A 13,960-nucleotide genomic window follows, 5' to 3' on the forward strand; every position below is an offset into this window, starting at 1 on the left:
TCCTTGACAGCAAGGATACTCTGTGTTATATTGATTAATCTTAGAAAATTGTAATAATACCTTTTCTGTCTTACTATCTTTACTAGTTAACGATGAGTCTGGCCGAGATGCAGATGTCGGTACCAGGGAGCATGTGGGCACTAGCAGCTCCCTGCCACCCCGGGAAGAGAAGCAGGAGCCAGTGGTGGTAAGGCCCTATCCACAGGTACAGATGCTGCCTGCACACCATGCCGTCCCATCAGCCACCCCTGTCGCAGTGACGGCCCCGCCAGCACATCTGACACCAGCAGTACCACTGTTCTCAGACGGGATTATGAAGGTAACAGAGTTTAAAGAGTCGCACTGAGCCACAGCTGAAGGCAGCTAGCACTTGTAGCAAAGCTAACAATCTTAGTTGTGTCCTAGGATGCTCCTTCAACTTTTCCTTTTTGGCTGTCCATTAAGACTCCTCTGTAATTTGGGGCTTTGCTATGCTACAGTAATAGACTATGCTGGGCAGTTGTAATCACAGGACCTTTTCTGTTACCCATTGTTGCTGATGTTGCTATTGTTGTATTTTTATGGGGTTGATTGTCTTTGAAACACAGTATGATACTACAGTCCAGGCTAACCTGGAATTCTCCGTGTAGACAAAGCTAGCCTAAAACTTCTGACAGTTATCTTGGTTCTGCCTCCCAGTTGCTAGGATTACAGGTTTGTTCCACCATATCTTAACTTTGTTACATAAATGATAATTGTTCAGCTTGCAGACATGCTAAGTGAGCTTTAGCCTGGCACTCTTTAATAGCTGATTCATCTGGAGGTATCTGAGCATGTTGCTCTGTGTGTTAGTAAGTTCATGTTTTGGTTACTGAGAGTTCTGTCTGCTTCTGCCCGACTGTGTGGAAGACAAGGACATAGTGTGAGCAGTACAAATCTGGGCTGTAGGCCCAGTTCTGCTTTGTACTTGATGTGGGGCTGAGTGAGACGTTTAGTCTTGTTTGTGTGCTTCTTCCTCTGTACTGTAAAAAACACCAGTACTGCAGAGAAGCCGTGCCACTGGCAGGAGAGCATACGATACCTGTCTCATCGTGTGTGCCACTCTCTGGATTGGATTTGTGCTGTGAACGTGGAGTGCAGCTCAGGAACAAAGCTATTGACGTGTCTCCTGTGCTCTTCTGCTTGCAGCCACCGCCGAAGCCCACCATGCCTAGCCGTCCCATTGCTCCTGCGCCTCCTTCTACCATATCACTTCCCCCGAAAGTTCCAGGACAGGTTACTGTCACTATGGAGAACAGCATCCCTCAAGCTTCAGCCATTCCGGTGGCAACAATCAGTGGACAACAGGTTATTTTCCCCCCTAATTTGTTAGTTTTCTAGCTACAGTCTCCAGCTGCTGATGATTATGTATGGAACTCCAGGGCACATTGGACACTATCCTAAATAGTTAAGTAGTTTCTGATACCCACAGAGAAACAGTAGCATTGAAATCAAAAGGAGTAAAACCCAGGCTGCTTAGTGAGTAGGCTGTATCTGCTGAGCATACTATGGCAGGCACTGCCTTCACTGTAAGATCACAAATACAGTCATGTGCAGTCCATGTCCTAGAGGTGTTCAAGTGCCCGTGTGCTTGATTAGAAGAAATAGCACTGAACCGTCGAGAATACCTCCCAATGGTATTGTTGGGCGTATCCTGGGTTTTCTTGGAGGTTGGTAGATGTGTGTTTGGGGCTGGCAGGTTCCCTCAGGTAGCCTTCTAATTGTGAGCATTTATTTTGAAGACTCTTGTTTTAACTTGAAATTTTAATTGCATCCATTATGTATAGTTGAGTTAATAAATACTTTGAATTATAACACTTATCTGTGAAGAAACTAAGCCTCAAAATTCTTTTCCTTTGTGTTTTCAAGAAGATTAATATTAGAAAAAGATGCCTTGAATTATTTTCAGTCTTACATCTTACTAAGCAATCTCAGAAATCCAGGACTGTCAGATGAGCTGCACTCATGTCAGTGTGCTGGGATGCTTAAGGGATAAGCTGAAAACTTAAAAGGCAATATCTGTTGGATACTAACTGACATGTATCTAGAAATCTTCAGTAGTATAGAGAATAATGGATGCAGAGACCTAAATAAAATAAACGAAATAGAAAGATGGGCGTAGTGATGTGCACCTTTAATCCCAGCACTCGGGAGACAGAGGCAAGAGGATTTCTGTGAGTCTGAGGCCAGCCTGGTCTACAGAGTGAGTTTCAGGACTGGCAGAGCTACCTAGTGAGACCCTGCCCCCCCACACACACACACACACTTTTGTATGCTTTTGCCCTGGAAATCCTCAAAACTGCAAAAAGGGAAAAAAAACTGTAAAGAACAAACTCACCCAGTTTGAAGGAAACTGATCTGTATATATAATGGCTAAGACCACCCATGTGAAAATTGCGTTCTCTCCTGTTCTTCTAGGGACATCCCAGTAACCTGCATCACATCATGACGACAAATGTTCAGATGTCCATTATCCGCAGCAATGCTCCCGGGCCCCCTCTTCACATCGGAGCATCCCACTTACCTCGAGGTAACAAACATTTTGCTCAAATTCTGGAACTACTGTAGCAGATGCACATTTGATAGAAGGTGGGTGACAGAATGTATCATGTACAATGTACACTGTCTCCCTAAAGTCACAGAGCAATAGAGATAAACCTAAAACAGTACAGATCTTAACATGGTCTGTTGTGTGCTTCTTAGAAAAAGTCTCTGTGTGTAGACCTACAGGAAAAGAAATTTTTGCTGTCATTCTGAGGCAGTCTTCCTAAGTAACCCTGGTTGGTCTCAAACTTGCGGTCCTCCTAAGGCTTCCTCCTAAATACTGATTACAGGTACACACCACCACCCCTGGCTGTTTTGTGTTGTATTTGTGACAGGGTCTTGCTGCGTAGCTCTAGTGGGCCAGGAACTTGATAGCATGCTGGCCTCGAATTCACAGTAGTTGTCCTACCTCTGCCTTCCATTTACTATGATTACAGGTTTGAACCCACTCCTGGCTTCTAATATTTTTTTAAGTTTACTGAAAATGTTTTAAATTTTGTAATATTCATTGCAACAAGATTGTAACTTATTCTTACAAGTAAGTTAAAATAAGCTGAAATAAATTTAAGGCATTTTAACCTTGTATTAGAAAGTGAGACTGTTGAAGAAAACCAGGCTGACAAAACCAGCTTTGCTCAGTCCTAGCATAGCACAGCAATTCCCAGCTTGTCTTCACTGACTCTAAGTCTGCTATCAAAGCTAACGTAGTGGAAATGCCTTTTAACAATGTTGATGTCTGCACTAAGGGAACAAAGGCAGCATGAGGAGGTGACGTATTACTAGTGGCTAAAGTGTTGAAGCCTTAAACAGAATCTAGGCAGTGACACTCTACAGTGCCACTCTCCTGGCACCAAACAAGACTGTTACTTGTATCCTTCCCAATGGCAATTTAAAATACAAATAAACATTTTTTTTAAAAAAGGCTCAAACTTTGAATACATGTTTTCCTAATTCTCTTCATAATAAAATAAGAAGTGTATCTATATAGTATCCTGGAGCTGAAAATCCACATGCTGCCAGATTTTAGCAATTATGTGTTTCCTATGGCAACAATTGACTTTATTAAGTAACGTGTCTATACTGATAATTTTTTTTCTTTTCAGGTGCAGCTGCTGCTGCTGTGATGTCCAGCTCTAAAGTAACCACAGTCTTGAGGCCAACTTCACAGTTGCCAAATGCTGCTACGGCCCAGCCAGCAGTACAGCACCTCATTCACCAGCCAATCCAGGCATGTTGTGGGTCAGGGACTTGGCCAGCCGGCCGCAGTGCCTTCCCCTAGCTGTTACTCTGCCAGACCCTGAGGGAGCCCATGACCCCACAGCTGAGTTACTCCTCTCAGTTGAGTTTTCAAGGCTTTGAATGGTTTGGAGGATGTCCTTTGAGCAGGGCAAGTGTAGAGCAGCGATAATAAGAACTCATTGGGAAAGTAATCAGTGAGACAGCTGATGCTGGAAAAGTAAAGAGGGACCTGCACAGTAGCAAGGAAGCGGTGGCTCTAGATAGTGTTCAGTGAGGGCTAGCTCAAGTGGAGAAGGATTGTAATTTGGAGAGAGCTGTGAACACCTAAAAGTTTTATATACACTTTATGCATATGAATAAATATTTGTCTTTTTAGCCAGTTCAACTACTAAATGCATCTCTGGTAGTACCCACCTTCCTTTTTCATATTGAGAGTCTTACCCAAGGCCTCTTACATGCCAGGCAAGCGCACTAGTAGCTAAGCTACACTTGAACCTCTTTTAGTTCCAACTTTTATTCAAGGAATTCTGTAGTCTCGGTACTAATAGAATTATTCTGTATCAGAAGGAGATGCAGGTGCAGAAGAGACGGATGAGCAGTTACGAGCACTAGCTGCTCTTCAGAGGATCCAGGTCCATTCTCAGTACCCACATGATGGCTAACAACATCTGTAACTCCAGTTCCAGGGGATCCAATGCCCTCTTCTGACCTCCACATGCCCTGTGTGCATGTAGTGCACAGACATTCGTGCAGGCAAGACACCCATACACATAAAATAAAAATTGTTTTAAAATCTCAAAGGAAATGTCAGAAAAAGTAAAGAAGGAGATTTAGTGGTGTTTCTAAAATAAGTACTCTAAGATGGAGAGTGTGAACTTGATTTTGTAGATAGTAGAGACTGCAACTTGTGATCAAGTAATCTTAAGATGCATCCAGCTTGGTTACGTATTGAAGGTGGAAATTCTAGTACTTTCAGGGGAAAAAGCGGTAGTATTTGTGACTTAGATGGTCTTTAAAAAGCAGATGCGGCCTTGTGTGATAGGGCATGCTTTTAATTTCAGCTCTTGGGAAACAAAGGCAGGCAGGTCTCTGGGATCCAGGCTAGCCAGACCTACAGAGAGAGACCCTGTCTCAAAAAAGAAAACAAAAAGCAAAGGTGGTTTGGCCATGTCTGTGATCTCAACACATGGGAGGTAAGGCTGAGAACCAAGTCACAGAACTCACCTGTGGGGAAGAAAGAAGGAGCAGTGGCCCTGGTGTGAGGTAGGCAGCTGTACAAAGCAGGAGCAACGGGTAAAGGCAGAGGTTAAAGTAGGGCAGGTAGGTAGCTCTGCTGGTAAAAGTACTTGCTGCCTAAGCCGGTAACCTGAGTTCAGTTTAGACCTGCATGCTGAAGGAGAGAATAAGTTACCCTCTCACGCCACACTCTGGAGTACAGTAACACATGAATGGGTTATACTTGTATGCACACATACAAAATGGCTAGAAAGTGTAAAATACGTTTTTAAAGAGTGGGCAGAATATGGTGATTAATTGCATTTATAAAAATCAGGAAAAGGGTGAATCAGGGCTCGGGCGATAGGACTAGGGACAGTGGACAAATGGTTAATGCCATTGTGGGGCTCCTTTTTCAGATTTTGCACACAGACAATAACAAGGTTAAGACTAAATATTTGTATGAAAATGTAAAAGGCATCTCAACACCTGAGGCTTTCCCCCTTTCCCACCTTCACTCTTGTAACAGAAGCCTGTCATCCCATTTACCCTTTGTGTCCCCATTTGGCCGGAGTTGTTGGCCTCATAGGCTCTCTGGGGAAAGCACTTGGATGTATGACATTTTGAATGTCCACTCAGCACCATAGTAGACTACAGGGATGCTGGGCCAAACAGCTAAATCCCAGTTTATACTTCTTTTACTATAGTTTTATTAAAAAGTCATGGACTATCTAAACAAGGTAGGAGCGTTTGGTTGCATTGAAATAGCCTCACTATGTATTCCTGGCCTGGTCTCAAACTCACAAATACCCACCTGTCTCTGCTTTCTGAGTGCTTGTACCACCACACCTGGTATAAAATAAGAATTTTCCTACCTTTTTAGCTGTGCTGGGAATTGAACCCAGAACCATGTGTCCTGCTCTAACATGTGCGTCCTTTCTCCCACTCCCACCCCTTTGCTTTTTGGTTTTGGAGATAGGTTAGGTAGCCCAGCTCAGCTCAAGCTCACAGTTCTCTCAGCCTCTCAAGTGCTAGGATTATAGGCATGTACCAGAGTTCCTGGCAAATGGGTTTGTTTGGGTTTTTTATTTGTTTTGGGTTTTGTTTTGTTTTTTTAAATTCTGATCTTTTTCTTGTAGTAACATACCCAGAAAAAAATGTCCATCTGGACACAGACATCTGGAGGCCAGAGTTTCAAAATTAAGTTTCAGTGTTTGGTTTGCTGTTTTTATTCTGCTTTTTGGTTTAAGTAAAGTATCTTTTTCTCTCCTGTCTAGTCTCGTCCACCTGTGACCACCTCCAGTACGATCCCTCCTGCTGTAGTAGCAACGGTCTCAGCCACCAGAGCTCAGTCCCCTGTCATCACTACGACGGCAGCGCATGCCGCTGACTCAGCACTAAGGTATCTATAGGTGTATATATAGGGGCTGCCCTGCCATTCCCCTCTTGTTTGCGTTCCTTCCTTCATTTAACTCTGTAATTACAATGTTTTCTAAGTCGTACTCTAGATCAGGGCTTCTTAAACTTTTTTCAACCAAGAAATTTTCATATGACCCTGGATATATAGATATAAAATAAGTACAGAAACCAAACGTTTACTAATAATAAATCCTAACAAAATATATTTTAAGGTGCTGGAGATACTTCAGCAGTTAAGAGCCCTTGTTGGAAATGAGTGAACGAATGCTTGTTGCTCTTCAGATGACCTCAGTTTAGTTCTCAGTACCCACATTGGAAGTTAACTCTCCAGAGCCTGATGCCTCTTCTGGTCCTCAAGGGCACACACACACAAATTTTTTTCTTTCTGGTTTTTCAAGACAGTTTCTCGGCCCTAGCTGTTCTAGAACTCACTCTAGAACATGCTGCCCTCAAACTCAGATCTGCGTGCCTCTGCCACTCTGAACGCTAGGGTTAAAGGCTTGCACCACCACCATCCAGCAATAAAAATAAATTTTAAAGAAAAAAGTGAAATGTATTTATTTTGAAGCAGTTCTTTAGTATATACATAATTTCACCATTTATTAAAGATGATGTTTCATCATGAAGTAAGTTTCAATACAAAGGAAGTGAATGTGCTTATTTATTTTTGCATAAGGAATTAAATCTTGGCTCAGTACATCCTCAAAGCATCTTCAATGTTGTACAGAGTTGATTGATACTTTGTTTTTATAATTGTCAATACTGAATGCCACTTTATATAATATAAATAAACAGAATGACAGAAATATATTTAGGGCAATTTGCAAAATTGCTGGAAATTCTATTCTAGTCTTGTAATTTATAGCCATAATTCATTTTGGTTTTGGGCTATTAGATTTTTTTGTTTCATGGGTATGACTGTTTTGCACACTTGCACATTTGTGAATGGAGCGGTGACATTGCCACAGCATATGTGGAGATCAGAGGCAAGCCAGTGTCTGTTCCAGCCTTCCACCTACTCTTCCTTCTTCTCAGCATATACCAGACTAGCTGGCTTTCGATCGTCCAGCAGTTCTCCTGCCTCTGTCTCCCTTCTCTGTAGGAGCACTGAGTTACAGCCAGCCAAGCTCTATCTTCTGTGTTTTTGTGAGGTCAGGGGATTCAAACTCAGCTTCTCATCTTGCACAGACTGTGCTTTCCACAGAACTGCCTCCCTAGCCCCTGAAATGGTTTTGGTGCTTTTCCTTGTTACTCTTCTCTCCCTTCCCCTACCACATCCTGTACTCTTCATGCCTACTAGTTTCCTTTCCACATCAGATCACATGTATGCTATTGTCCTTCCTCGCTCTAGTCTCAAGACCTGCACACTTGTGTCCACATATTACATACATAACATTTAAAAGCGAGGATCTGCAATTGGGAATGTACCTGTCGTTTGAGTCCAGGTTGCCTTGCTTAATAATTTCTAGTTGTATCCAGTGCCTTGCAGATGTCATTTTTCTTTATTACTATATAAAACTTGGTGTGTATTGTGTACTACCTTTTTGTTATCCATTCATCTGTTGATGGACTTCTAAGCTGACTTAATTCCTTATAATTATGAGTTGAGCTATAACAAACATAGCTATACAAGAATCTTTGTGGTAGGATAGGGGTCTTAGGAACGTGTCCAGGAGGGGATTAACAGAGTCTCATGGTAATTGTAATTTTAGTTTTTGAGAAACCTCTACCCTCCATTATTCCAGTTTCTAATCTGTCAGCAATAAAGTTCCTCTTCCTCCACATCCACATCAGCATTTGTTACTTTTTTCTCAGGCATGCAAATCAAGCAGTCTAACACAATATACTTTAGAGACGTCCTAATTTGATATTATATACTAAGGAATGGTAAGAAAATACTTAAAATCTTCATTTTCCATAATGAAACCAATATGTGTCTGTAAGAGCAGAAACCTTTGTATGTCCGGTAAAGCAGTGCCATCCTCAGCATACTTTTTTGAATAGGAGCCAGACCACTTTAGGCCTTTTTCATTACTGCTGCCTGGCATTAGCTCACAGTGGTGCAAGTGTTGTGTGCTCAGAGGGCTGGAGAGAGTATTCTCGGGAGAACCAGCATTCATCTAGACCAAAGGGAATATAAAATCAAAAGAAAAGAGTTGAAGATACAAGGTGTATCTCTTGCTGCAGACAAACTGCGAGCTGCATAGGAACATGGGATGATTCAGGTTTGAAAGGGATGCTAGTAGACTTAAGAAATTTACAGGAGCCAGGTGCTGTGGTGTACTCCTATCATCTTAGATACGCAGAGATTAAGGTAGGGCATTACCTGAATCCAGGAGTTTGCGACTAACCTGGGTAACATAGAGACCTGTTTTAAGAAAAATTAAAGAGCCAGGGAGGTTAGGTCTAGTTACTGAGGGATGATTGTGAAAGCTTTTTGTTAGTGAATTTGAATTACTTTAGACTTGTTTTGATTATTTTTAAATGTGTATATCTGTGTATGGATATGTGCACATGAATGTGGGTGCCTGCAGAGGTCAGGGTATCAATACTTAGAGCAGGTGTAGCCCACCTGACAGGCATCTTCATAATCGAGGTTCCAGGTTCCTGCCTATTCCCTTTGATGTCCCAGACCAGTGCTCAGACCCACAGGGGTCCTGGCTAAGGCTCTGGCTCACTCGCTCAGTGGTTACTCCCCTGTACCTGTTGCAGTGGAGATCGCTGGCTAATTCCTGGTCCGCCAGCATCCTGGGACTGGATTGGTTCCTGGCTTCTGCTCCCATGAAGCTTGCTTCCTCAGGCCCACTCTGTCCTGGTTCAGTGGTGCCTCAATTCTTGAGGCATAAAATCATATACCCCACCCCACTGGACTTCATATACCCCTTTTCTTTGAGAAGTCAACTTTGGTCTTTTACTATTGTTGCAATTTTAGTAGCTTGCTACCAGTGAGTCTGCCATGTAGTCTGTGTTTGAACCCCTTTCATTTGTTAGTCAGTCATAACTGTAAGTTTGTACTTGAGTAAGGTTTTTCTACCTATACAGATGTTATAAAACTAGGGAAAGGTCAGTACTTGAAGTATCTGCATAAGACTAGTCATAGTTGTCTGGAATGTTTCCTTAAGAAACTTGTCAAAAATTCATAATACGGGAGTTTCATTGTCTTTGAATTTTTCCACAGAGAAATGTAGTTGTTATAAGAATGTCCATTCAAATATCAGTTAGTAAGAGTACATCCAAAATTCTAGAATTTAGAAGGCAAAGATCTCAAGTTCAAGTGTGTTACAAAGTAGACTCTGTTTGTAAAGAGCAAAGACCTCTGATATAAGTATTAGTAGAGCCCCTGCCCAGCATATTCAAGAACCCCTGGGTCCCATCTTCAGCACGGGTTTGTGGGGGAAGGGGAGTGGCCTCAGGTGAAGTTGCTCTCCTCTTACCTCAGTCCCAGAACCCACATGGTAGAAGGAAAAAAACAAGTCCTTCATGTTCTCCAACCTCCACGTTCTGTAGCGTGTATGTGTACATACACAGAATACATGTGTAAACTGCATCACGGACTTAGGACTAACTTACACATTTTTGGTATTTATTGCCAAATACCAAATTGCCAAGTTTATTGCCAAATTTGAAGCAAGATGACCGCCACAAGAGAGAAACCCCGGGGTCATTTATTTCATTGGTAAAATTGAAGACCAAGTATTATTTTTAACTATAAATTCGACAAAACTGCGAAAACAAAGTTTGTATGATCAGAAGAACAAGATACCTTGACTACCTTTCTTGTGTCTGTGGACAACTTGTAAATCACGCAGTGCCTTCTCTCCCCACAGTCGGCCCACTTTATCTATCCAGCATCCACCATCAGCAGCCATTAGTATCCAGCGGCCTGCGCAGTCTCGCGATGTAACAACAAGAATCACACTACCTTCTCATCCTGCATTAGGGACACCGAAACAGCAGCTCCATACAATGGCTCAGGTAAAATCAGGGTGAAGAACCGCCGGGGGATGCTTGCGGATAAATTTGAGTCATGCCGACTTGTTAAAGGGCCTGGCTGTATGAAGTGTTCTTGTGTGTAACTGTGTCCTGGGGGTCCCCTCACAGAAAACCATCTTCAGTACTGGCACACCAGTGGCTGCAGCTACAGTTGCTCCTATTTTGGCAACCAACACCCTTCCTTCAGCAACCACAGCTGGTAAGTAAGTGGTCCTGCTCTTTGTGCCAGGCAGAAAGGAGCGGTGAGTTCGTTTTTGTTTTTCACTTTTCCCCTTCAGAGGAAAACTCTTCCCTTTCCCCAAGAGCTTTCCCTGGGTTTTAGGAGTGTGTATGCGAACAGGGAGACTACTGTTAAGGACTCTTCTTTTTACCCTCCTTTCAGGATCTGTGTCGCACACACAAGCTCCCACAAGTACAATTGTTACCATGACAATGCCCTCCCATTCATCCCATGCTACTGCTGTGACCACCTCAAATATCCCAGTTGGTAAGTGTTGTGCGTGTTCACACAGAGCCTGTGTGGGATTTCCAGCCCATATGACCAGGCCTTCATGTCAGAGGTGGTAGGATTGTTTTCATACTGTTGATTTTCAAAGCAACTCTGAATTTGACTTTTGTTTTTTTAGGGGGGGGTGTTCAATATATATATATACACACACACACACATATACCAACTCATTTTTTGGAGACAGTGTCTTGTTACTGAACCTGGAGCTCACTAACGAGGCTAGGCTCATTGGCCATTGCACCCCACGAATTTGCCTGTCTCTTGTCTTTTCGGTGCTGGGATTGCAGGCACACAGTGAATGCTGCGCCCGACTTCCTGCATGGTTTCTGGGGATCTAAACTCAGGTCCTTGTGCTTCACAGCAAGTCCACACCAGCTGAACTGCTCCCAGCCTCCAGAGTTAGATTCTTATATTTTCATTTTAACTGACTTTATTGAAAGCACTGATTGCAGATGAGCCTTTCCTTTTTTATATTGTCATAATCAATTTAGCTTGCTTCTGCATCATCTATTGTCTTTTAATAATTTTTTGTTTTGAAATTACAATCACATAATTTTTTCCTTCCCTTTCCTCCTTCCAGCCCCTCCCATGCACTCCCCTTGCTCTTTTTGAAATTCTTGGCCCTGCCAGGCCATGGTGGCACACATCTTTAATCCAGCACTTGGGAGGCAGAGGCAGGCGGATCTCTGTGAGTTTGAGACCAGCCTGGTCTACAGAGTGAGTTCCAGGACAGTTAGGGCTACACAGAGTCATGGCCTCTTTTTCTTAAATAATTGTTACATATATACATACATGTGTACACACACACACACATACACAGTTTACTCTATCCATATAATGTTACCTATCTGTACACAATCTCAGGATTGACTGACCACTAGATAATCAGTGGTGGGCGGGGAGGTCTTTCCTGCAGAAGATCGTTTCTCCTTCTCTCAACATTCCCCAGTTACCAGTAATTTTGTTGTCTAGGGTTGCTACCCCACGAGTTCCCCCCTTCCGGTGTGCATGGCCTTTGGCGTAGCCCTTGTCCAGTCAGACAGGTTGATGATGAACTAGCTCTTGTAGATCAGGCTGGCCTCAAACTCACAGAGATCCGCCTGCCTCTGCCTCCCAAGTGCTGGGATTAAAGGCGTGCGCCACCACCGCCCGGCAAACTGTTAGCATTTTAACAACACTACTAGCCATGTTTGGCTTGCCAGTGGGTAGTAATGGAATTGATGGTTTACTGTCTACAGCTAAGGTGGTGCCCCAGCAGATCACACACACTTCCCCTCGGATACAGCCTGATTACCCTTCAGAGCGGAGCAGCCTGATTCCCATTTCTGGCCATCGGGCCTCTCCAAATCCTGTGGCCATGGAAACCCGAAATGACAACAGGTAGGAGACAGTGTCTCGGTTACTCTTCCTCTCACATGTCAGTATTTGCTTTTACAGATTTTCCCTTCTGAAAAATAATAGATTCTATAATTTCTATGTTAGTGTTAGAAAATGTATATTTTTGTTAAGTTTTTATCCTTGTGATGGACATTCTCCTATTACCCATTTCTCTGTTTTGTTGAGTTCTGTTTTGTTTCTGGGTTTGGTTGTTTTATTTTTATTTTGTTTTGTTTTTTAACCTTTTTTTTTTAAAGATTACATTGCAGGATTATAACCTTTATTGCTAAGTTCTTATGTTTGTTTCTCCTAAAAACAATGCATTCTTGTAAGCAGTTGTGGATAACTGAAACAGTTGTATAGCTCCATCTTCCTTTTGACATTTTCAGAGCATTGATAGGCCACTTATCTGGTAGAATAGCAATGTGGTTTTGTCATAGTGTTTCCTCACAATTAGATTGAAGTTTTGCATTTTAGAAGCTATATGATCTCACCATCAGAGAGTACGTACTAGCTATTAGTCCTATGATTGACTAGATTAACATTAATTAGTTAATGAAGGTGAGGTTTTCATCATTAATATTCAATTATAAACGCACTTTTTTGTGAACAATATAAGGAAATGCTTTGGGTTTTTTGTTTTGTTAAATAGCAAAGAACTTTATTCAGAATTGGGTATGCAAAGTCAGTACACTGCAAGAAAATAATGAACTCAAGCAAGATGCTTTAGAGCCTGAATGAAATATCAAGACTGGGGGGTGCCATGGCGCACGCCTTTAATCCCAGCACTTGGGGACAGAGGCAAGTGGATCTCTGTGAGTTCGGGGCCAGCCTGGTCTACATAGTAAGTTCCAGGACAGCAGAGAAACACAGTGAAACCCTGTGTCAATAATAATAATATTATAAAAGTACTAATAATTTGAGACTGAATAATTTTCATTCATTGTAGTAATTTTAATAATTTGTGGCTGAATTAAATATACTTGCAAAGTAATGACTTCTGTTGTTTCTTTCATACTTTGTAGAAGTGAAGAAGCTTTTCTACATGCAGCAATTATTTGTTTGAGTTTGATTGATTGATAGTCAGCCTGATCTTGTGAATTTAGGGTTATTAATTAAGAGGATAAGGATTTGGTTTTATTCATTGCTGTCATTTGTTTAGAGTTCAAATGGCCTCCTCCTTTGGGATACTCTTAAGACCTTATCTATGGGTTTCAGCATCTTCCTTGTGTTCTAGTCTTCCTTTATTTTCTACCACAATATGTATCCATTGAGCTCGGGTGTCTGCTGTTTGCCAAGGGCCTTGGCATCATTGGAAGCCTGCATTTCAGCTCTAGCCAGGCTTTGCTCTAGATTGTTCTTTCGTGCCTTTGCAGCAGGCACAAGTGAATGCCACAGAAACAGAAGTATTTGAAAACGTACCTCTATTCAGCCCCATTCCATATCTATATTCCTTTCCTCACAGTGTAAGTCTTTTAGGAATTTAGTATAGTACTTTTATATCTATCTACCTAGCTAAATGTTCTCATTAGCTCTAAAAGTTTATAGGTTCTCTTAGATTTCCGATGTAAACATTTACATTCTATTTACAAATAGGCAGGACAATCGTTTGTTTCCTAGAGCTTTTTTTTTTGTTTTTTTTTTTTT

At 42.1% G+C, this 13,960-nt stretch overlaps 1 protein-coding gene across 4 annotated transcripts in view; it reads left to right on the forward strand.

The window, feature by feature from the left end:
- Sap130 (Sin3A associated protein 130) overlaps positions 1 to 13,960 on the forward strand; it is a 66,210-nt gene that overhangs the window by 13,902 nt on the left and 38,348 nt on the right. For 3 of the 4 annotated variants that reach the window (XM_005355854.3, XM_013349604.2, XM_026783536.1), the window contains exons 3-11: positions 87 to 319; positions 1,168 to 1,326; positions 2,437 to 2,548; positions 3,666 to 3,790; positions 6,294 to 6,418; positions 10,263 to 10,410; positions 10,537 to 10,627; positions 10,811 to 10,915; positions 12,175 to 12,316. In XM_005355854.3, coding sequence (XP_005355911.1) covers positions 87 to 319; positions 1,168 to 1,326; positions 2,437 to 2,548; positions 3,666 to 3,790; positions 6,294 to 6,418; positions 10,263 to 10,410; positions 10,537 to 10,627; positions 10,811 to 10,915; positions 12,175 to 12,316 — 1,240 coding nt within the window. The remainder of the gene's footprint in view (positions 1 to 86; positions 320 to 1,167; positions 1,327 to 2,436; positions 2,549 to 3,665; positions 3,791 to 6,293; positions 6,419 to 10,262; positions 10,411 to 10,536; positions 10,628 to 10,810; positions 10,916 to 12,174; positions 12,317 to 13,960) is intronic. The other variant, XM_026783537.1, reaches the window with a different exon arrangement.

This window comes from Microtus ochrogaster, chromosome 18 (genome assembly GCF_000317375.1).
Source record: "Microtus ochrogaster isolate Prairie Vole_2 chromosome 18, MicOch1.0, whole genome shotgun sequence".
NCBI classification, from domain to species: Eukaryota; Metazoa; Chordata; class Mammalia; order Rodentia; family Cricetidae; genus Microtus; species Microtus ochrogaster.